Source organism: Lagopus leucura, unplaced genomic scaffold (genome assembly GCF_019238085.1).
Source record: "Lagopus leucura isolate 7727_CA_CO unplaced genomic scaffold, USGS_WTPT01 Super-Scaffold_806, whole genome shotgun sequence".
NCBI lineage: Eukaryota > Metazoa > Chordata > Aves > Galliformes > Phasianidae > Lagopus > Lagopus leucura.
Window position 1 is genome coordinate 5,196,662 of NW_024962260.1, and position 22,292 is coordinate 5,218,953.

Sequence of the window (22,292 nt, forward strand, 5' to 3'; positions counted from 1 at the left end):
GCTCATATCGCCACTCAGTTTTAGTGGAAGAAAACATAACCTGAAAAATGAGTGACAGGAATCAAAACTGACAGGTTTCTGTGTCCTGTGATGAACTGTCAAAGGAACCAGGGGACACCAGGCAGGACATAGGTGGATGAATTGCTCAGAAAGTTACTGCAGTATGCTCCACTGTGAGCTAGGGGCGTGTTTTTCAGACACAAACACCAGAAAGGTTTACAGGCTGCCTCCAGAAAAGACCTCAGTGTTGCTCAGCGGTGTTTTGGAGACCTGCTGGGACACAGGAGCAGACCTGGAAATCTACAGGAGCCACCAAGGCAGAAGGGGAAGGTTGGATCCCTGCTGGGAGCAGCGTGACACCGAAATGCAGCAAAAAGGTCGAGCTGTCTGTGCCTCCAGGCCCAGAAACACACTGCTCTTCGTCCTTCACACAGCACCTGGCACTGCGCCGTGCTGGAGCGCTGCCCTGACCCAGGCCAATCCATCTTGTGTGCAAGGAACAGACGCAAGAAAAGCAGTAAGCCATATCTCCAAAGCTTCGCGTGAAGCCAGCTACGTAAAACTAGAAAAAAGACAAGGAAAATCTACATAATCCACTTTCAAACCGTGCACCTGCAGCAGTACTGGAACAAATCACCTTGAAGAAACCCAGGAGAGAGCTGCTCAGGGCTCAGCTCACGATGCAGAGGGGCAGCACCTTTTCCCAAGGACACAGAGCAGCACGGGGCTGTGCGGCACAGAGCACAGGGACAGCACGGCGACCAGCACCAGCAGCACCTCACAGTGAGGTCTGAGCCCACAGCATAGCCCACACAGCAATTTAGCATCCAGCTGGAGCCAAGGGCAGCCTATGTCATCCCAGGCAATGTCAGAAGAAGCTGCTGCAACCCCCTGGCCTCTACGGTGCGGCTGGATTCACTCCCTTACAGCCAGAAACCTGCCCAGGGCATGCTCACTGCAGCAGGTCCCTCTGTGCAGCTCCCAGCCCTGCAGCACATGGAGCAGCTGGCTGGGCTGAGCCTGCAAGAACAGCAGCATCACCTGGACCGGACAGACACAGAGTGCTATGGTGCCATAAATCACCACGACAGAGCAATACAGCACAAGGCCAACGTTTAGATAAATAAAATGCTAACAAGCCAAAAGCAGCCTCATTAAAATACACTTCTTCATGCGGCAGACAGAGAAGGTGCCCCAGCAGGCTCCCAGCAAGCCGTCCTGCGCTGCCAGTGGGAAGTGTGATGTGCTGCACCTCCCCTGCCTGGGGCTGCTGGGCAGGGACCGGAGTGCACTCAGTCTCAAGGACTCTCTGCGTTCTTCCTCAATGCCACAGCGCTCAGAACACCGTCTCTCTCCTCCCCTGGTAGATCCTATCACCCCACATAACCCAGCTCTATCGGGCTCATTTAAATACAGTAATCAAACTCTCTAAAGCCAGGAGACCGAACGCAGCGCTGCAGAAAAGCTTTCAGTGGCACAGAAATACAGAAAGCCTCACGAAAAAAGAAAGCTGCTTTGTGAGAGCTCTCAATGAGCTGCCTTACCTACTGCAGCATCTCCAGCAAATTCCTCCCTGTGCCCTCTGACCTCAGGATAACCCAGGCGCCAAACCAATGGCTGTGCACAGCTCACAGGCCGCCTGCCTCTCTCACTTTCTGTTTTGAACGCGTGCACTCACCAGCATACTTTGCTCTTCCCCCACTCACAGCTGCCTGAGCTGAGCCAGGAGAGCGCATGGAGGCTGGGAGCAAAGCTGGGCTCTGCCTGCAGCACGAGGACTGGGCAGTGCTGCAGCCCCACTGAGTGCAGCCACGGTACCACTGCCTGCTCCATCCATCCCCATCGGGCCCCAGGAAGAGGAGCCTGCAGGAGAGAAGCCTGGAGCTGCTCTTGCAGTAAAATAAGCAAGCTGCTGCTCCTCTCTTCCTCCTACCAGCAGAAGAACAAGCGTAAACACCCAGGGCTTTTCGCTGGAAAGAGCCCACAGGATGTCCAGCACAGCCAGGCGAGCACTGCAGCACAGCTCGAGCTGCCTGCACGAGGCCTGGCCCTGCTGCTCACCACATCTCCACTTGAGAAAGTAACTAGGAGCTCCCCACTGACTTTCAGTGCACAATAAGACCAATTCACTTAAAACCACCACTCTCCTTTTGCACTGACACCCAGCAGGAGCAGCACAGGTCCACGATGCCATCTGCCAGCTGGGCCTGCTGCTCACAGAGTGACAGAACGTCCCAGATCAGAAGAGACCCACAAGGACCATCAGGTCCAACTCCTGGCTCCACAGTAGAACCACCCAAGCCCCACGTCTGAAAGCATAGTCCAAAAGCATGGTCCAGACACCCCTTGAGCTCCAGCAGCTCTGTTTTGCCCACTGCCCCAGGGCAGCCAGTTCCATTTCCTAATACCCATCCTCCAGCACCTCCCCAGTGAATGAGAGCCACCTCCACTCCGCTCTGTACACCTTGAACTTAGCCAGAAAAAAAAAAAAAAAAAAAAAAAAAGTTGCTTTAAATCTCAGTCTGCCAGCAATGAGCGTGACCTATTTTAGCAATAAAAGGAAAAGCTCTCTGGTGCCTGGATACCCCTTGGTGCTGGCAGCAGTTGCTCATCAGACCGAGAAATGCACTTTTGAGCCATTGCCTGAAGAAAATTCTTGCCCAAAGCCGGCTGAGGTAGGAGGAGGTTTGGGAGGAAGCTGCATGGGGACAGAACCCCAGCACAAAGGAGCAGCATCCACCCAGGAAGCAAGAGAAAACCTTACAGAGCATCATCGCTCTTACTGATCAAAGCAGGCTGTCCCCAGGCGCTTTGCTGTCTGCCCCACATCCTTCCCAAAAGCCTGGGTCAAGCTCATTGCAGATTCAAAAAAAATAAAAACAAATACCAACTGCTTCACAATTAGCTATACTGTTGGAGATAAGGTCGGTCATAAAAACCTGGCTGAATGCACGCATTTTTATCTTGCCTACGGGGATGCAAAATGTGCTGAAAAGACAAATGCCCTCATTGTTCTGACACAGCCTCTTTGCCATCCACCTCGCAGGGCTGCTGAGTCGGCCTTTTGTTTTAGGAGGTGACCACAGTGCGCGAGGCCCCTTCCTGGAAGGCATGGATCGCTGCTGCCGTCCCCACACAGAGGCCGTGCTGCTGCCGGCACCATCAGCGTCTGTAGCAGCTGCACAGCAATGCATCCTTCCTGACGCCTTCTCCCCGTCCCTCTGCACACACCAGGGCTGTCAGCGACGTGTGGCTGTCCCAACTGAATGTGCCATTCACGGACAAGAAGTGACGGCGTGCTGGGGGCAGCCCCCAGCTCCCCTGGCTTCCCAGTCATCTGACCGGAGCCTGGTGCCAGGCCAGCAGCCAGCCTGCCCCCGCAGCCAGGGCCGCACGCAGAACAGCAGCACATTCATCGCAGGGCTGCATTTGAATTTCTCTCCATCACAAGACTTTTGGCTTCTTCTTTTGCCCCAGTCACGTCCCGGCACCGCTGAGCCAGCACTGAGCCCTTCCCCCCATCCCCATGCTGGGCACTCTGCTTCCTGCAGCCATTCTCAGCCACAAGCCTTGCTGTGGGGTGAGCAACGTGCCAAACCCCAAACATCCAACCCACGCAATTCTATGATCCACATTGAAAGCTTCAGGTCACTTTGCTCATCATCACTTCTCTCCCACAGCAGTCCCTCACCACACATCACCAACCCGCTGCCTTCCCGCATCCCCCATTCAGCTCCCAGCTACACTTCCTTACAACTGCACAACAAATTCATCAGGTTAAGGGACCTGACCCACTCACAGTTGTGTGTAAATGACAAGCAGCAGATCCCCCAGTCCTGCAAAAGGCATTTCCACCACAGGGGTTGGTGGAGCAACATGGACAGAGTCAGGCTGGCAGCACTTTATGTCTCCAAAAGCAGCATTTCTGGAGCTCGACCTTTGCCAAACCACATATGCAGCAAGTTTTTTCTTCCCCTGTGGATTTACAACTCTGAAATCAACAAAAAGCAAAGTATCCTCTACATCAACTCATGTCCAAGAAGTAGATTAGGAAACTGCCATAAAACTGTACTTGAAGAAAAAAAGTTGTTTTGTGTAAGTGAGAATTTTCCTAGGGAAAATGAGCCCTGCTCACAGCAGCTACTGTAAGCCAGCTCCTTGTTCCTGGCACAGAGAGACAGACCCCGGGGCAGGGAATTAGGTGTTCTGTTCCTTCACTTGCATCCCTCCTGATCCTAAATCACAAAGCCAATTCTCCCAAAACCACCACTCAGCCAGACCAACCTCGTGCAATACTGCACTGCAAATCTCAGGTTAATTCAGGAGGAATTATTGTGTTCTTATGGCAGAACTGATCATAGCAGGTAAGTTCCAAGGCAGGTTTTTGCTGCTCAAGCCTTTCCCTGGGCTGTTTGCTGGAGGCTGTGGGCTGCAGAGCTGGCAGCGATGCCCCCCACCCGGCTGCACAGCTGGGAGCAGGCAGCTTTTTCTCACTCCTGGAGATGGTTGGAGGAGGCTCTTTGCAGGCTGGGGGATTTTAGCATTTGGCACCATAAACCCTTCCGTTCTGCAAGTTCCTAGAGCACCAACACAGACTGGCATTTTGCTTGCTGGAGATAAAAGTGTGAATAATCATTCTGAAAAAAAAAAAGAAAAAGAAAAAAAAAGCCCACCACAGCAGCAGAGACTTGTAATGCCCTCCCTGTGCTTACCCACCATCGTGCTGCTGCTCCCTGCCTTGTGGACACACGCCAGCTCCTGCCATCCCAGAGACATGCAGCTCCGTGCACAACAGCCTGCTGTGCCACAGCTGCCGGGAGGAGTTCAGGCAGGGAAGGCCACGCTCCACTACCTGGCCAAGGCATCAGCACACCAGTTTGCACCAACCTCGTGCCTCTGGTTCAGATGGATGAGAAAGCGCCTGGCCAAGAAGTGAGCAATCGCTCTGGCACAGGAGATGCTTTGCAAGGTGTCAGCAGAGGAACTACAGCGGCTTACCGAGAGCTGCTCCCAGACAGGAGGGGAGGCCGGGCAGAAAGCACAAAGGCCTGTGGAAGCTGGAGCTCAGGGGTTAAGCAGGGAAGCTCATGTTTCCATCCTGCTGGGTGGGGAACAGGGCTTTGTTGGAAGGGGATGCCACACCGCCACAACTCAAATGCCAATGCAGCACGTGCATACACCCCAACTGTTCTCCAACCCTGATTAATACCTCCAGTAAGTAACAAAATACTACAAGCACGTTCAAAACAGAGGCTGCTCTGGGGTGGGGACAGCCAGCTCCTGGCAATGGCAGCATGCACCCAGACAGCAGCACAGCAAGGGGACTGGGCACCCAGCGAGGAACCAGGGGCACCCTGCTGCCCCAGGGAACAGTGACCACGGAGGGGCTCCAGGGGACGTGGCCATGCAGGGACATCAATCTGTTTACAGAAAATATCTGCAGGTTGCCTGAAAAGGAATATCCATCATGCCAAGGTTTGCTTTGAGAGAGCATGAACTTTGGACACATTAGAAGGTTAACAGCGTAAGTAATGTGTTTTTTCACCTTTAGCTAAAGGTCACAAAGCATTCAAACAATTCTTCTGTTTCCAAGCAGAACATGATGGAATCAGCTGAACATCCCAACATTGCAGCTAATTAATACAGAAAACTAACATGCTCCACCTGCAGTTTTGGCTAACTATGCTATAATGCTCTTAGGGAAAAAAAACAAAACAAAACAAAAACTGTTCACTGGTGATTTTTAACAGAATCTTTCTATCTAAACTTCTGTTTGAGAGCATGCACACTTGGCAAAGTTGCTTTGTAAGCAATTTTTTAATACGTTGGAATTAAATCTCAGGTCATAAGATCCCACACTTGGTCTGCCTCCTGAGCAGCAGCTGGCACCAAATCAGAAAGGAAGAGGCAGAGAAGCAGGAGGAGACCCCAGGGCAGCGGGAGCAGCCCTCCCCACAGCTGGCACCTGCAGGCCACAGCAGCACGCAAAGCCCTGCTCACCCTGTGCTGGATCTCCTCCAGCAGCCCCTGGCTAAGCAGCAGCTCCTGGCTCTCGCTGCTGGGAGCCGGTACCCATACACACCAAGTGCATTTCTGTGAGTTTGTTTGAAACGCCTCTTTTTTCATCCATTTTGTTGGATATTCCCTCAGGTTTGGTGAGCAGCGAGCAGAAAAACACCCAGCCTGCTTCCCCTGCCTAATGCCCCTTCACAACGCCCAATCCCGCTTGCCTCATCTGTGAAATCCAACAGCTGAAATCCTTTAAATCACTTTTCATAAAGTGTCTCCAAGCCTAAAATAATGTCACGGCTCATTTCGGAGCTCAGTATTCTGCTGCACCACGTTTCCCTGGGTGCGCCCGTCACAGTTGGACTGCAATTACTTATTTCTGTTCTCATGGCATTCGCAGCCCCGCTGTGCTCAGCCCCACGTGCCCAGGAGGTGACCAGGCCGCTTCCGCGGCAGGGGAAGGAACCCAGGGCCAACAAGTTCCCAGCTCGCATGAAAGGATGTCGTGGAATGCAGCAACCCAGCACTGAGACCTAATGAGATGCAAGGCACGCCAGCGCTGGGTTGGTTTTGGCCTTTCTTACTTTCTTCCAAACAAGCTCCCACTGTGCAAACACACCCCATGACAAAACCGACCTGGCCAAGACATGCAAGCAAATACCACTGTCTTCAATGGTAAAGCAGCACAGCAGCTTCAAAGCAACGGAGCTCTCCCAAGTAACCCCACCAGAGAGCAGCCCCATCCTCAAAGCCACAGCCCGGCCAGCTCCCAGCAAGGCACGGGGCTGCCTGCCCCCGGCACAGCAAGGTGCGCTCAGGGTGCATGGGGCTGGCACGCTTCCACCCAGAGGCAAGAGGATCTGCTTGGCCTTCCAGCTGAAAACCTCAAGCTTTCCTGCACCCAGACACCTACAGGGTATCGCGTAACTTCGGAAGATTACACATGGCAGTAAAAATAGCTGCTAGAAGCAAAAGCCAGCAACTTCTTCCAACATTAATAGGATAGAATAAAAACAGCATTCACTCCAGCCAGAGAGCAGGACAGGTTGCAGAAACCCAGAGCTCAGCCTCCCTTGCAAACAATTGCCCCATTCGGGTCATTCTGCTGACATGACACTAAGGGAGAGCTGTGGGTTGGCAAGGGATGAGGATTCAATCCCAAAACCAGAAGCCACCTGCCCTCTTCTAAAATCCCCCCCCAACCTGAGCTTTGAGGTTTAGGGAGTTGTTTTTCAGTCAAGGCTTTACAACAACAGCAGACCTTGCTCACCTGGTCACATCCTCCTGCTCAAATTTCTGATAAAAACAGAACAGGGATTTTCTTGTTGAGACAAACGTTCTCATTCCACCCACCGCCCAAATAAACACGCTCATACCAGTGGAAGCAAAACTCCTCTAGATCAAACCAGGTCAGCCTGTCTCATAGCCTGCATGAAAAGCCTCTTTGTGCTGAAGCAGGCAGACCCCAAGCAATCTAGACGAGCCAGTTAACTCAGCCAAAAGCTCGTCCTGCACCCTCTGTATGTTCCTATTTCAAAGCCATTCCAAACTCCAGCTCTGCTCTACATGCCGCTCTGCTGAAGCCCAACAAAGAGGGCAGACAGGGAAATTTCACCTCTTCGTTGACATTTCTTGCATTTCCAGGCTTTCAAGTCAAACCCTAAATTCATCACGGCAGGAGTTTCACAGTTCAATAGCCTTCACCATCAGCAAAGTAACCCTGAGACAAGGTCACCTCGCTAACTCCTGTTACATGCACCGTGCTGCAGCTCACCAAGGAGAGGGCACACCACACTCCAGCACCTAATAAGATTCATTTAAGCAGCCTGAGCTGACTAAAGCTGTTCCACTAAGGAGAGGTTTTTTTCCGTTAAGAGCTTAAACCTAAAGCAGTCAAACATCCAAGATGAGCAAGCAGGGATATGAGTGACAGGGCGCAGGGAGAGGCCGGATCTGGGTGAGTTAACCCAGTGCATTCAGCAAAACACAGCCAGCCCTCATCTCAATGCATGGCTTGGTCCTACAGGAGACAAGACTACACATCAAAAAGGAGGGAGGGGAAAAGCATGAGAAAAGGCAAAATGTTAAGAAAATCAGCAGAGTTCCTCCTTGCCTCACAGTACTACCACCAGACACACAGAGCAGGGCTGCTCTCCTGACCCAAAGCAGCAGCAGGTTCACCCCTGCCCTGAGGACATCACCACACTGTGCTCTGGTTCCCAGTGGGGCTGAACCACATTCCCCTCCCTCCACCAAACCAGCTGTGCTCTCCAGAGGACCAATAGTCCTCAGCACTCGCAGGTGGTGAGCCGGTGTGCAAGGACAGCACTGCCATAAGGGGCACAAAGGGAAGAGCTGAAAGCACTAAGCAGAAGACACAGGGGAAAAAAAGGGTGAAATCCCACATCACGAGCATTTCTGTTTAACTGCCACATGTGAGACCAGCACAGAGGAACTGCTGCCCAGCACCAAGGGCAGCACGGGGAGGCAGCTCCTGTCTTACCGCGTGCGGCCGGGCGATCTGCACCGGGTAGGACATGGCGTGCGGGGGGTAGCGCGGCTCGGTGGCACGCCAGGTCTGTGCCACGGGCTGAGTAGATCCAGACATGTCGAAAGAGCAGACGTGGCGGTGGCTGCTTCCAAATCACCAACAGAAGATTAGGAGAGCCAAGAGCTCCTCTTCATCATGAGTGTGCTTTCCTCGTCGCGCAACAACTGCAAGCAAAGAGGAAAGCGGTAGATTAAAACTCAGTCGACCACAAGACAGCCAACACTGAGGCTTACACGATCCCCAAAACCTGACCGCTCTCATGGTTCTCCACCAGCCCTGCTTCCTGCACGCTCCCCCTACACTGCACCCTGAGGTTCCTCCTCCAGCACCCCGCGCTGCTCGCACCTCCACGCGCCCATAACACGGTGCCCTCCTTCCAACCCCAGCAATTCCTGCACCCGCATGAGGCAGGAGCCTCTGTCAGCAGGAGCCGGGCACCGCGCTGCCCACAGCTCAGGACTGAAGTGTGTCACACAGCTCCGGTGCCACATCAATGCTGAATCGGCCCTTCTGATTAGAGCCAGTGCCACAGAAGACACCACGGCCCAGAGGGCATTTTCACAAACTGGTCGCCCACACACACAGTGGCTTATCGTGTGTTGCAATTCCTTCTGCAGCTGCAGCACGGTTGGGAAACTAGTGGGAGAACTCCCCTTGGCCCAGAGGGAGCTGCAGGGAGCCAACGGGGCTGCAAGCTGCCCAGCTCTGCTCCACAGGGAGAGCAGCGAGCCCAAGCCAGCACAGTTCAACTGAAGCAGCAGTTGGCATGTGCAAAAACCAACAATGGGTGAGAAGAGGAAAAAAAGAGGAAGAGTTTCTTTTCCTGCAAGACCACAGACCAGCCCACACTGATGGAGCGCTCGCTATCTGTGCCGGGCAGGCACGGGGCCACCTTGCTGGTTCGCCCATGTCCACACAGCCAGAAACCAAACCAAAACACAGCAACGGCTCCAGCGGCGACACGCGGCAAAGGAGATCACTGACAGAGGGGCCAAGCTTGAAAATACACCAATACATCCATTGAGGCTACGGAGGGCAGAAATGCAGAGGTATCTCAATGCTGCCACTGAAGGAGCCCAGCACAGCACAGCCCTGCTGGTGCCACTGCGCTCATCCCCGGGGCACGTTGGTGTCTGTGGGCACGGGGCACACCAGGACCTTGGCATGCAGCCGCTCCAGGAGTGCTCCTGCGCTGGGGACGCATTGTTAACTAATTGTTTGAAGGAGAGGAATGCAAACAATAGGAACAGATTAATAGGAAATAAACCAGAAATAGCACAGCCAGGCTCTTTAAATCTGGACTGGTTGGTTACTACTTTTCTCAACTGATTTTGATGAGGAACAGACATTGTCTCACCGGAAAAGTATTTCTCCCCCCTGGTTGGAGTCTTGATCAGGGAATGTTTTATCCACAGACCTGCGTTAGCCATTACAGTGCTAGGTATGAGATTTACAATCTAATTAGAAACAGGAGAAAGCAAGAGGTTGCTGGCAAACCTGCCCCAGGATGGCAATGCAGAGCTGCGGAATCTGAGGGCAGGTTTTCCAAGCTCATTTCTGCTTCCATCCAGCAAGGAGATTCCCAGATCCATACCCAACACCTCTGTGCCTTTCCCTGCCCAGGAACATCCCAAGAACCCGCTCCAAAGCGAGGCAGGATTCCTGGGCCTGATCGTTGGCTTACACACAGTGTAACAAGGGTCAGGGACTGCCTCGATTCCCCTGCCTGAAGGTGAGGACAAGGCACTGCCAGCTCACAGAAAGTACCCACTTACCCATCCTTACAGAAGCTGTAAGGGTCCCAGTGAGAGCAGACTTCTTGAATTTAAAACATTAAAAAAGACACGCTGAAATAAGCTTAACAGAATATTCTATTTCTTAACCCAAATTAATGTTACTCAACTTGTGGTCTACGGATCACGGATGGCCTGCAGAAGACGTTAGAACGCAGCCCACAACATGATGGCACAAAACCCCATCACAAGGCTGCACCCACACAAGCACCCCCAGCCCAGGCACGGGCACAGCACTCAGAAGCTTACCCACGAGTTCTTTAAAGAATGGGCAGAAGCAGAAAATCATTAAGATGTAATGAAAACGATTTGAAGGACGTTCCTAAGAAACACACCAGCCCGCAATGATAATGGGTTTGTCTTACCCACACGTGCATGAAATTTTCTTGGACGACAGCTGACATTGGACACAAATATTTGTATGTACTGTATCTGTTAAGTCCTTTCAATAGGCGAGCCGGCCGCCTGCCATATATTTAAGGCTCTATTCAGAATAACAAAGCAAACAACGTCGGCGTCTGCAGCCCAGAAATCCACAGTAGCATTCAATCGCAGCAGGGTACGGAGGCTCTAAATTAAAATAGCAGCACAGGGTCAACAGGAAAGATCAGGCACATCCTGAGCTGCACGGTGTGGATGAGAGGTTACTCCAGCCCTGGGCTCAAAGCCTTTACCTGCACGGGATGCACTGCCTTTGGAGAAGCACAACACACAGGGCTGGCTGCTCAGGGAACACAAGGGCCCAGCACTGCCCTGCTCCCGGATCCTTCCTGCAGTTGCTGCAGGCCGGGCTGCTCACAGCAAACCACCTCTCTCCTGTCTTTGCAGCTGTGGGCACAACACAACAGGTCTTCCTTGCTGGGAGCCGCAGTGGGAACGGCAGCCCCAGCATCAACCCCAGCACCAGGGGACTCCATTCTGCCCCTGCTGGCACCAAGAGCCATAAAGCAGGATTCAGGACTTGTGTTTCCAATCTTTCCAAGCTATTTTGGGCCTGGGACGGCGTTCAGCTCTGCCCTGAGCTGCCCTCTGCCAGTTTTCATGAGTGGAGCTGATACACGGGGCTCACGGCTCTGCAGGGCAGGGATGGGCAAGCTGCCCTGATGGGATGCTCCCAGGAAAGGTCCTGACAGCCAACAGCGAGGAGAAAGAAACCCCCAGAGAAAGAGGGATCTGGATCCAGGCACAGGCCATTCATGAAACAAAGGAGTTATTTTTAAGTGTAGGCTGGAAATAGAAGACAAACAGACCACGTGAGGCCTTTGTTGAAGATGATCCGCAAAGACGAATGGAAATGCCCGAAGAGGAAACTAAAAAAAAAAGAGCAAACCAAACAAACACAGCCACTGGGGCACTGGGAGCTGAATGGGAAATGGGGCTGGAGGAGGAGAGGGAGGAAGGCAGTAGTGAAGGCTGAGTGGCCAGCAAGGAGAGAAGTGTAGGGCAACACAGCACAGCAGCACAGCAGGATGGACACAGCTCTGCTGCCCCCAGCAACAAGTGCTCGCAGCACAGCAGGTCCATGCTGCAGGTTGCAGCTTCACAGACACACACAACTTAAAATCAAGAGGGGACAAAAAAAAGAGGCAGTTCCTCACCATCGTGCGATAACGATGACTACTTCAGCCATGCTCCCAAGTACACTAAACAGCACATTAACAGCCGTGCTGTAACAACACACAGAGCCCAGGCTGCGGCGCGGGGGGAGCGCAGAGCACCTGCAAACCTTCTGCATTTATGGCACAGCACACACTGCTCATTTGGGTTTCAAACACTTTGCTTCTACCGCTGCCAAGATGGGTCCTCTGATGTCTGGGGTGCGCCGTGAGCGTTCAGTCATCTCCTCCACATCCTTTTGTTGAACAAATTACTCGGCTCAGGAGTGACACTTTTGATTATTTACATCCTGCATAAAGAGGGGAAATTCATTTTCTGGATTCCCTAAGATAAGTTCTTTGAGGCGGATCGCGCTGCTAAACATTTTCTCCTTTCACACGTTCCCAATTTCAAAGATGACAAAACATCTCCGTGTTCTAAATTATTCTTTTTCTTTCATGATCCTCTAATGATTCAGGAGTCTCGACTTCACACGAGCATCTTTGAAGAGCTCTGGCTGCCAGCATAAAAGCTGAACTGTTGTGACAAACTGCACAATTTAATGCTGCCATAGGAAGATGTGCAAAGGAGCAAAATTACCCTGGGGAACTGAAACAAAGCCTGCAAATAAATTAAATGACCTGTAAACCAAGGTACTCAGAACTGTACGACGATGCCGCGCGGCTGTGCCATGAATCAGTAAATGACAGAGCCACAGGGGCTCCCAGACCAACCCTCACCCAGCACATCCCACATCATCCTCATGCCAACCCAACAGCTCAGGCCAGTTCTGAACCCTGCACAGGGCGCTCCTAACATCCTGAGGTGATTACAGGGCCATGAGTCAATCCTCACGTTGGTGAGGCTGGAATGACCGTTTGCTCCCGCACACATCTGCTGCTTTCATTCCTCCCCTCAAAACCAAGTTCCGGCTGCCGTGGCCCAGAGAAAGGAGCAGCTCATTAAGTTCATGGCAGAGCCAGGGCTGAGGTGGGAGCCATTAATTGGGCACGTTCTGCTTCCCTGTTCTGGCTAATTAACAGCTTCTGAACAGAAGGTCAAAGCCTCTGCAGAGGCACCACAACACTTTCAACATTTGCACCAACACGCAGCAGCTCGCGGGGCAGGCAGCGTGGATCAGCATCATCAACCCATCCCCACCAGGCTGCTGAGCCACATCCCTCAGCTCCACACCTACCCTTTCCTTAAACACCTCCAGGGACAGGGGCTCCACCACCTCACAGAGCACCTTCTATCAGCCCACCCTGTTTCATGACCACTAAACTGAGATCTCTTTGTTATTAATAATTCTTGCTAGCAAAAAAAGCCCAGCTCCAGGGGTGCTGCGCACAGAGCTGATCTGACCTCATGGGAAGCTGTGACTTACTGTGCAGGATGGGAGCTCCTCCATCCTCCCACAGCTCTGCTTTCAGGGGTGTGGAATGGCTTAATTATGCCCCTCGAGGTAGGAAGAAGTCACTTGTCTTTAAACACTCAGGCTTTTATTGAGTTAACATGTTTTAACAAGGTCACAGCTCCACTGGTAAACTCTTACCCAACGGGGAATTTGCTGCTTCCCCCCCCCTCACAATTAATCAGCATCTCCCATGACTTCACTCTGAGGCCGGGCTTATATGCTCTGCAGGCAAAAAGTCAAGAAAATAATACTCAAGCAGTCAGAAAAGGCAAATCAACCTTCGCTTCCTTCATCACATCAAACAAGCAAACCCACCCCGCCTCCTGAAGCCCGAGTGCATCCCAGGAGCACAGGCAGCCCCAGGGGCAGCCACCAGCTGCACTCGGCAGCTTTTGCTCTTTGCCCACTTGAGCTTCCCTCAGCAGCAGCTCCCAACCTCAGCATCCATCAGACAGAGCAATTTCAATTTCTCCTTGTGCAGATCTGCACAGCTTTGGCCAACTGTGCTTTCAAATCAGGACTGCTTGAGCCGGAGCGGGTTCTTCCTCCAGCTCAGATATCCCATTACACAGCTCATCCCCACGGCCAGCTCCGTGCAGCTCAGGCAGATGGAAAGCTGAACAGCTCGTGGAAAAAATGCTTCTAATACACAGACAATAGTAGAAAATACAGTTTCCATCAACCTAATAGGCATTTCAGACCCTTGGTCTGTTTTATGAGCTACCATACATCCGGTCACAATTTAAAAGTTACAAATAGTTTATATGTGCTCAACCAATCATTAGATGGGTGTTCTAATAAAAGGCTCCATCAGTTGTTGTGGGCTGCAGCTCTAAGGCAGCTACCAGCTTCTCAGTCACCTGCAGCACCTCCAGCCGGGTCCTTCCTCTGCTGCAGGACACCCCAGCACTCAGCCCTGCAGAACACGGCATGCTGTCTGCCAGCTGTCCACCACTCATATGTAGACTTTCATGTCAGTACAGGCTATTCACGGTCACATTTCCTGCAGGTGATGTTCAAAATACAAATGAAACACCGACAAGCACTAAAAAGCAGTCCTTTGGGACAGTGCTGGAGAATATTTAATAAAGCCAAAAGCTGCAGGCTAATTTCCCCTGAGAGTTCCCACTTAGAGCCTGTCGCAGTGAGGATCCATCACAGACAGCTCCGATTCACCCACGGCAGAGAGGAAAAGAGCCCATCTGTGGGAGCAGCTGGGGCCGCGGGCAGCCCCCAGGCCTGGGGGAGCTGCAGGGCTGCAGGGATTGCACCGTGCGGCCCCATGGGGAGAAGGGAACAGCATCTCCCCTCCGCAGCCCTAAGAAGTGGAGTTCAGGTCACTGTGCCTTATGCAACCGCAGCCACTCCGGGGGGATAAGATCAGCTGCTAAGCAGGATTACAAATTTATCTTCCCACAGTAGTGTGATCTTCTGCAAATAATCGTATCATGGAAATTAATGCAGAAGGTTTTTAAGAACCGGACTTCAAATTCCCAGTACAATCACAGAAATCAGAATCTCTTCAACGTGAGGGCAACACATGCCCGTGAGCTCTCCCCACCAGTTACGGTGTGGGGATCACAGGTGCAAAAAGCAAACAGACCCAGCAGAGTGCCAACAGGAGGTGTGAGGGCAGACTGGGTGCCACTGGGTGCTGGGTGAGGCCCAGCAGGGAGCTGGGACAGGCTGTGCTCGAGCTCCTGGCTGCACCTTCAGAACTGACATGGTCGTAGCATAAGGCATCCGGCACCTTATGAGGAGAGAAGGGATTTTTGCGCTCCTGTTCTCTACCGGCATCCAGCAGGAGTGGCCCACAGAGTTAAGCTGGCAGAACACGACCCTATGAGCTCACAGTACAGGTACAAAGCTTTAAACCAACATGGAACTTGCAAATAACCTTCCAGAGACCACAACCGAAATCCACAAGCCTCTATGCCTGGACTCCAACCTCGTGGGTTTGCGGTTGGATCAGAAGTGTTTCCCAAAACTGTGCTGGAAATCAAGAGCAGTACATGCAAATAACACAGTTCAGAGATGCAGGACTCCTGGTTTCCCATGCACACAGACTGCATGGCCCCAGCAGACAGCGGCCGACTGCTTCGTCAGTGACATCACTGGAGACTGGATGGGGAGAAGCCCCACAGCCACCCCGCTGCTCTTTGCAGCAGTACAGCAGCCATCAAGCAGATGCTTAAAAAATGCAGAGTGACGTTCAAATGACATCTATCCATAAATCAGCCCAAACCACAAACATCTGAAGAAGATTTTCACTTAATCCAATTTATTGTAATCTCTCTCTGGTTAAAATGACAGAAACGTCAAAATGGGACTTTACTCCTCTGTCAAAGCATCTCACGGTGAAAAGGAAAATAAGCAGGCGCACACATGCAGCACCACTTATTAGGTTAGAAATGTCAAAACCGCGCTTTGATTCTAAGTTCTGACAGTCACATCCACACGCTGTGCCCTTCTGCTCCCCGTCGCTTCCCCCAGGAGCGGGCACTGAGCACATGTTTGATGCTGAGCACCATCAAGGCCAGGAAAAGTCACCCATGTTCTGCTCCCGGTGACCCAGCGCTCATCTCCTCCCCACACCACGCAGAGTGAAGCCTTACAACCATCAGGTATCTCAGGAAGAGGGCATCCTCCTGCTTCCACGCCAAACCGATAATCCGACCAACCAACCTTTAATTGCTTCCCTCCTTTCTCCACGTTAATTAGCAAACAGGATAATTGACTGTGCCTGGGAGTCCAGCACGTGTGTGCCCACAACCCTATTGCTCTCTGTAAGCCTGTGTGTATTTTTCCTGAGCGGTCACAAAAATTAAGCCATTACCCAAGAGACTGAGAAGGCAAAAGAAAAATATCCACTGTCAGAAGCAGGGTCTTCGTGCATTATTTAACGGGAACTCCGTTGGCAAAACCGGTGTTGTTTTCATATAAAAGCTAATAGAAATTGTACCTCCAGGTGTCAAAACACTGATGGTAATTCCTGCTGCCTCAGACATCTTGATGTTTCAATTTTAGCAGTGTGAGGAGCCTGCAGGGAATCCAAGAGGGTAAAGTGCTCGTGCTCAAAGAGAAGCGGAGAGAAGGAGAGCCTTTTATTTCTTCTTAAAGGGCTCAAGGGAACAGTTCCACTCGCTGGAATTATCAGATCTGGTTCTCCTGCTCCTTCCCTTCCTTGAAAGAGGAAAGAGCACGGCGGGCTAACAAGGAGCGATTGTGTTGTGTGGACAGGAAAAAAAATCAACCAGGCTGCAAAGCAGCAGCGCAGAGACAAAGAGCAACTGCACAGGGATGGTGCTGGGGTGCAGCAGCGGTTGCCATTAGTGGGATGCTGACATGGCTTCCAGAGCAGCTGTGATGGAACATGTTTTCCCTGCACAGAAGCACAGTACTGTGCTGGATCCCTGTGCTACCTCCCACCAGCACTCTGCTGTGGATGAGCAGCACTGCACCTCTGCTACACACTGCCAGTATATGGAGCCCACAGCTGCCACCCGCAACCTGGGCCCCTGCTGTGGTCACAGAATGGCTTGGGCTGGAAGGGACCTAAAGGCCACCCAGCTCCAGCCCCAGTCATGTTCAGGGCAGCTACCTACTGTTTGCCTTTTAAAAGCAGCTTTATTTCCCAGTGTCAGCTAATGAAAGCATCTCCCAGGCCTTCCTTCCACGCCTTCCCAAAGCAGCTCTACTTCTCACTCTTTCAACTCCCTGCACACCTCCCATCATCTGCCGTTCCTCTTTCTGACACAGCAAAGCTTTGATTTCTGGGCAGCAGCAGAGCCAGTGGGATCACACAGAACTGATGCAGCCCACTGTACTGCCAAGAGCAGCCAGAGGTGCACCCAGGATCCTCGTGCTGTGCACTGCATTGCAAACCAGCCTAAGTGAGACCCACGGCAAAGGCATGAGACAGTAAATATGCTCTGAGAGAAGAGCCATTCATACAGCATATACAAAACTGTGCTTTCATACCTATGCTGAATTATCCACTCCACACAGCAGCTCCACACACAGCCCAGCACCAAGCAGCAAGTCCCCAAACCTGCAGCCAGGGAGTCCCCATGGGTTGCAGCGCTCATACCACTGAGCCAAGAACTCAGGGCAGTGGGGAAGAAAACAACAGCTCAGGAATTTGCAAGCAGTTCTGCACCGTGTTTAAGAAAATAAACAATTTTTCCCTGCAGCCGCTCGGTCAGGGACACAAAGGTCCCAGAGAGATCCTCGGCGAGGTCATGAACTCTCACACCCTGCTGAGCAGCCTGCTTCAGAAACAGCACTGAGGAAATTCCCAAAGAAAAGTACATGGACACAAGAGCGAGCTCAGCCCAGCAGTGCCAGAACTGTGCCAGCCACCTCCGGCCATGCTGAGCCCCGCACACATGGCCCTGCTCCTCCCCCCTCACAGCTGCACCCCAAGCGGTTCCCAGCCCACGGAGCCCCTCACTCAGGTGCTGCTTACAGCCCAGCCGTGCCCCAGGGCTCCTGGCACGGCGCAGGGACGCCGGCCGCCTTCTCGCCCCTCCTGCCATGGCTCACAATGCACGGCACAAACTTTAAGAGGCAATGACCTCATCGGAGCTGGGAAGAGGAAGGCGGGGGAGCTGGCGACGTGCCACCTTCTCATTTTTTCAAATTAAGAAAATAATAATAATAATAATTAACCAGAGAAAGCTCATTTCACCAGGATAAAAAAGATGAAATAAAGAAATCCCATTGGACCAGGCAGCACCCGGAGCGCTGCACCCTGCAGCCACAACCCGCAGCCAGCCCTGTGCTGAGCGCAGCTCCAGGCGGTCCAACAGCTCTGCCCAGGCGTGCGATGCTCCGCCATGCCGAACACACACGGAGCATGTGTGCAGACATGGGACACATGAATTCTGCACACTCACACGTTTTATTTCCTCGTATTACTTATGTTACAGATTCACGCATACATTACTCATAACTGTTAAGAACAGAACATGCAGTTCATCCTGGCACGAAGCCCGGAGGAAGAGAAAAACCAAAAAACACACAAAAACCTCGCAGTAACAAATTAACTCAAATTGAGTCCAACAGTATCTGCAGTAGGAGTTAAATAGTATTAAGGATCATTAAGTTATTGAATAATTTGGTCCAGCACCGTGCATCCCCACCAACATGAGCTGTGCCTGCTCCTGCAAGGGGCATTCATTGCCCTCGCAGCGATGCCCCATGCTCCGGAGCTTCTGCCCGTCCTGAACATGCACAGCAGCCACAGGAAACACGTGAAGCACCATTTATCTCTGTAGAATGCATTAGATAAACCCTCACCTACACCAGCCCTACATCTTCTGCGTGTTTCAAGCTGGGGCCAAGCACAGGAGCACGGGCCGGGATTGTACCCAAACAGCACAGCACTGTATGTTGCTGCACAGAGGTGTCCCACTGTCACACTGCACTCAGATAGCAATGTCAGCCCTGCAGGCATGGGCTGAGAGTGCAACTCTGCAGCAGGTCCCCCATGCAGTGAAGGAAGATGCCAGAATCACAGCAATCTACAGCTTTGATACGCTTTTTAACTGCTACAGCAAGTTTGTGGTGCATCAAAGCATTCTTTTCCATAGCCCTCCACAAACAGGCTTCCTAGTTTTACACCCAGCGCCAGTGGGATTTAACAAGACACGGTTGGAATGTGATTCTCACGTACTGAAGGAGACATGAGTGGAAGGACACGAGGAACAGCTCAGCCCACACCTCCCCACCACACCACACCAAGCCGCAGCTCTCCAGCAGGGCCCCGCAATCCCCACAGGACAGGGCAGGAGAGACACCAGCACCAGGAGCACCTCCCCACTGCCCCCACCCACAGGGAGAGTTCTGCAAGCAGTTTGCCAGCAATCACTGCCTTTATGCAACAGCCAGCACAAAAACAGCAGCTGCAAACTCCCACTGGCCTGACCGAAGTCAAAACACACCGTGCGCTGCTTTTCAGGCAAACCCAAATTACAGCGTCGTCTGCTGACTGTTCCAGGGACGAACAAACCCACATTAATTACAGGCTAACTTTGCAATTCACCTCTCTGGAGCACCGAACATCGGCAGAACTGTCTGACTGCGCTGACAAATCTGTCTCCAGCCAGCATGGCAACGCGTGAGACCAGTAGGTTGAGAGGAGAGAAAGCAAGAAAAGAAGAAAATACACAAAAACTTTCCCCCTCTCCCACCACCTTCCCAAAAAACCACACGCTGTCCACCAGTGACAGACAGGATCTGCGCAGGAAGCAGCACGGCACGGGGACACACAGCTCATCCCCTCCAGCAAGAGGCTGCTCCCGGCCTCCAGCCCCAGCAGCGCTCCTGTGTCGCGGGGCCAAGTCCCAGTTTCTCAAAGGAACTTGTTTCTGCCGTGTCCTATTTCGGCCTGCTGCAGACAGAACGCCTCCGAAAGGAGAGCGGTGCGGGGCACTCACCCGGCAGCATCCCGCAGCCCTCCCGCATCCTGCGCGGCCAGCGTCGCGGCTGCAAAATAAATAAATAAGAGAGGCCACACAGCCTTAGAACCGAGCTGGAAATGAAATGGAAAGCCTGTAATTATTTCTCAATGCTCCTGCCAGTCTCAGCCTATAAACACAGTGGATTACATAAGTCCACCCCTCCTGTTTTGAAGCCAAAAGTATGAGCTTTTCCTCCAGCTCTGGCAGCCAGTAATAATTCCTCGTAGCCATGGTGACGCTGGCTGGCTTCCAGCAGACAATGGGGGAGCTGAAATACTGCGAGGCCTTTTTATAGCTTTGCTCTGAAACCCTCTAAAATATTAGCTATCTCCTGGCCAACCCGGCCCGACGGCCCCACGTTAACCATCTCCTCCCCACGGCGTGGATGCAGGCGGTGCCAAGGGGCCGCTCCCCCCCCCAGCCACAGTGCTGCTTTCACACATCGGCAACGTTTCCGATTTAATGGGTTTGTTGACTTCTCACCACGCGCCGAAATCCCAGCCAGGAGGGACTGCAGCACAGCATCTGCAGTCAGCGCCGCGGGCTGAGCGAGGGCTGCGGCTGCTCCTGCAGCTCAGCAGGTACGTTCCTGCTGCTGTGCAAGCTGCTCACGAGGCATCCAGCGAGTTTGGAGGGAGAGCAGCCAGACAGCGAAACAACACAGGTGCGTGCCGTGCTGTCTCATGGGAGCGGGGCTGAGGCTCGCGGGCTGCAGGGAAGCACGGCGCTTCCCACGTCCCAAGGAGCTCCTCCACCTTCCTGGAGCTGTGGGAAGTGCTGGAGAACCTCCCTGTGCCTTATGGCAGAGGCACGGCAATGTCTGCCTGCAAAAACAGCCCCAGAGCACAGCCACTACTGTGTGGACAGCACAGACCCACCTGAGCAGAAGCTGCTCGCTGCACCTCCCTGTAACGCTCACCCCAGGGCTGGGAGATCCTGTGATCCTGGGCTGAATTTTGCAAGTTAGCAAATAAGTGAGGAAAACAATAGAAATTAAAGAGAAAATTAAAAAATAGCAGAGCCAAGGCCACCACAAAAATACAGTGAGCTCACTTGGGAGCACTCAGAACGGCGCTGCAGTGCTCCCAGCATGGCCATGGAAGCCCCAGGGGTGCTGGGGGTGGTGGCAATGGCACAGGCAGGCCCAACAAACCTGCAGTGCTCACATGGGGAGGGCTGAGTACATGGCCTTTGGGAGCCGTCAGCACCCAGAGACCAGAAGGCAAACAAAAAGCAACACAGCTTTCTACACCTTGTTCAACTGGAGAGCACAATTATCTTTTTTTTTTTTTTTTTTAATGCACTAAGGTGATAATATTGCTCAGAGCTTTGGTTGCATTGATTATTTGACAGGGACAAATACGGCACCACGCTAATGCAGACCACAAAGGTTCCCCAGTACCCAGTCTGGCAGGCTCACTCCTTGCTACAAAGCTGCATTTCCCTATGCCAAAGAAAAGCAGTTTGCACAGAAACTATCTCAAGGAGTAAAAAAAAAAAACCAGAAAGTCAAACAGTCCTCTTCCAGCTCAGCACAGACCAGGATGTGGCAAACCCCCGCAGAAGTCGGTTCTCACAACAAACCCCCAGGGCCAGCAGCAGCGGTCACTGCTCCAATAACGGGATGCACGGAGTGCTGCTGCCGTGCCAGGGAAGCCACACGTGGGGGAACGGTGCCGTGCTGTGTGCTGGGGGGAGCTGAAGCTGAAAAACAAAGGCGATGTTTCCTCCTGGCTCTGACGTATCCCACACACACGCCTGCAGCTGCAACGGGCCACAGGAAAGGGATACAAGTGAGCTCAGAGCTAACAAGGAATAACTCAGGATAAGCCTTGCTGCCCTCCCACAGCCCAGTCCTGCTGCTCTGGGCAGGGAGCATCCCCGCATCGATCCCAGGCACTCAGATGTGTGATCCAAAATGGGGAACAACAACTGCAAACCCTGCTTCAACTTCAAAATGGCAGCCCAGCGCACGCCACTCCGCTCAGACCCTAATTAAAGAGGCTATTCTTTACAGCGCTGGAGCCACTCCAACTCCCATTGTTAAATTTAAAATAAAATCCTGCAAGCCCACTGCATCTGTAAGACATTAAAACATTCAGTACTGACTTCTTTATTCAGCTTTAAGACATCATTTAATGATTTCTTCCTCTCAAACCCTAAATCTAAGGATTTAAGGAAAACGACCAACAGCACCTTTTACAGGACGCGTTTTTTTCCTCCAAAGGAACTGCCATAATATCCATGACCCATAACAATATAAAACTAATTGAAAATGCTCATCGTGTACAGTTTCTAGACCTGCAAGACCAGGATGCACCCAACTGCAGGTTGGATGCATCAGGACAAAGCAGGCCCCATAACACAGAGGCCAGCTCCAGATACAATCTATTCATGCCTAGGGGGAAAACAAGAAACAAGCAGCTCTGACCACAGAAAATCACCACAAGCACAAGAAAAAT

The 22,292-nt window shown here is 52.3% G+C and overlaps 1 protein-coding gene across 16 annotated transcripts in view; it reads right to left on the bottom strand.

Moving 5' to 3' along the window:
- The window catches only part of NCOR2 (nuclear receptor corepressor 2), a 163,922-nt gene that overhangs the window by 109,143 nt on the left and 32,487 nt on the right, over positions 1–22,292 (bottom strand). For 15 of the 16 annotated variants that reach the window (XM_042865994.1, XM_042866009.1, XM_042866007.1 and 12 more), the window contains exon 2: positions 8,513–8,724. In XM_042865994.1, coding sequence (XP_042721928.1) covers positions 8,513–8,617 — 105 coding nt within the window. In that variant the 5' untranslated portion in view covers positions 8,618–8,724. Of the gene's footprint in view, positions 1–8,512; positions 8,725–19,806; positions 19,828–22,292 lie in introns of those variants that run through there. The other variant, XM_042865995.1, reaches the window with a different exon arrangement.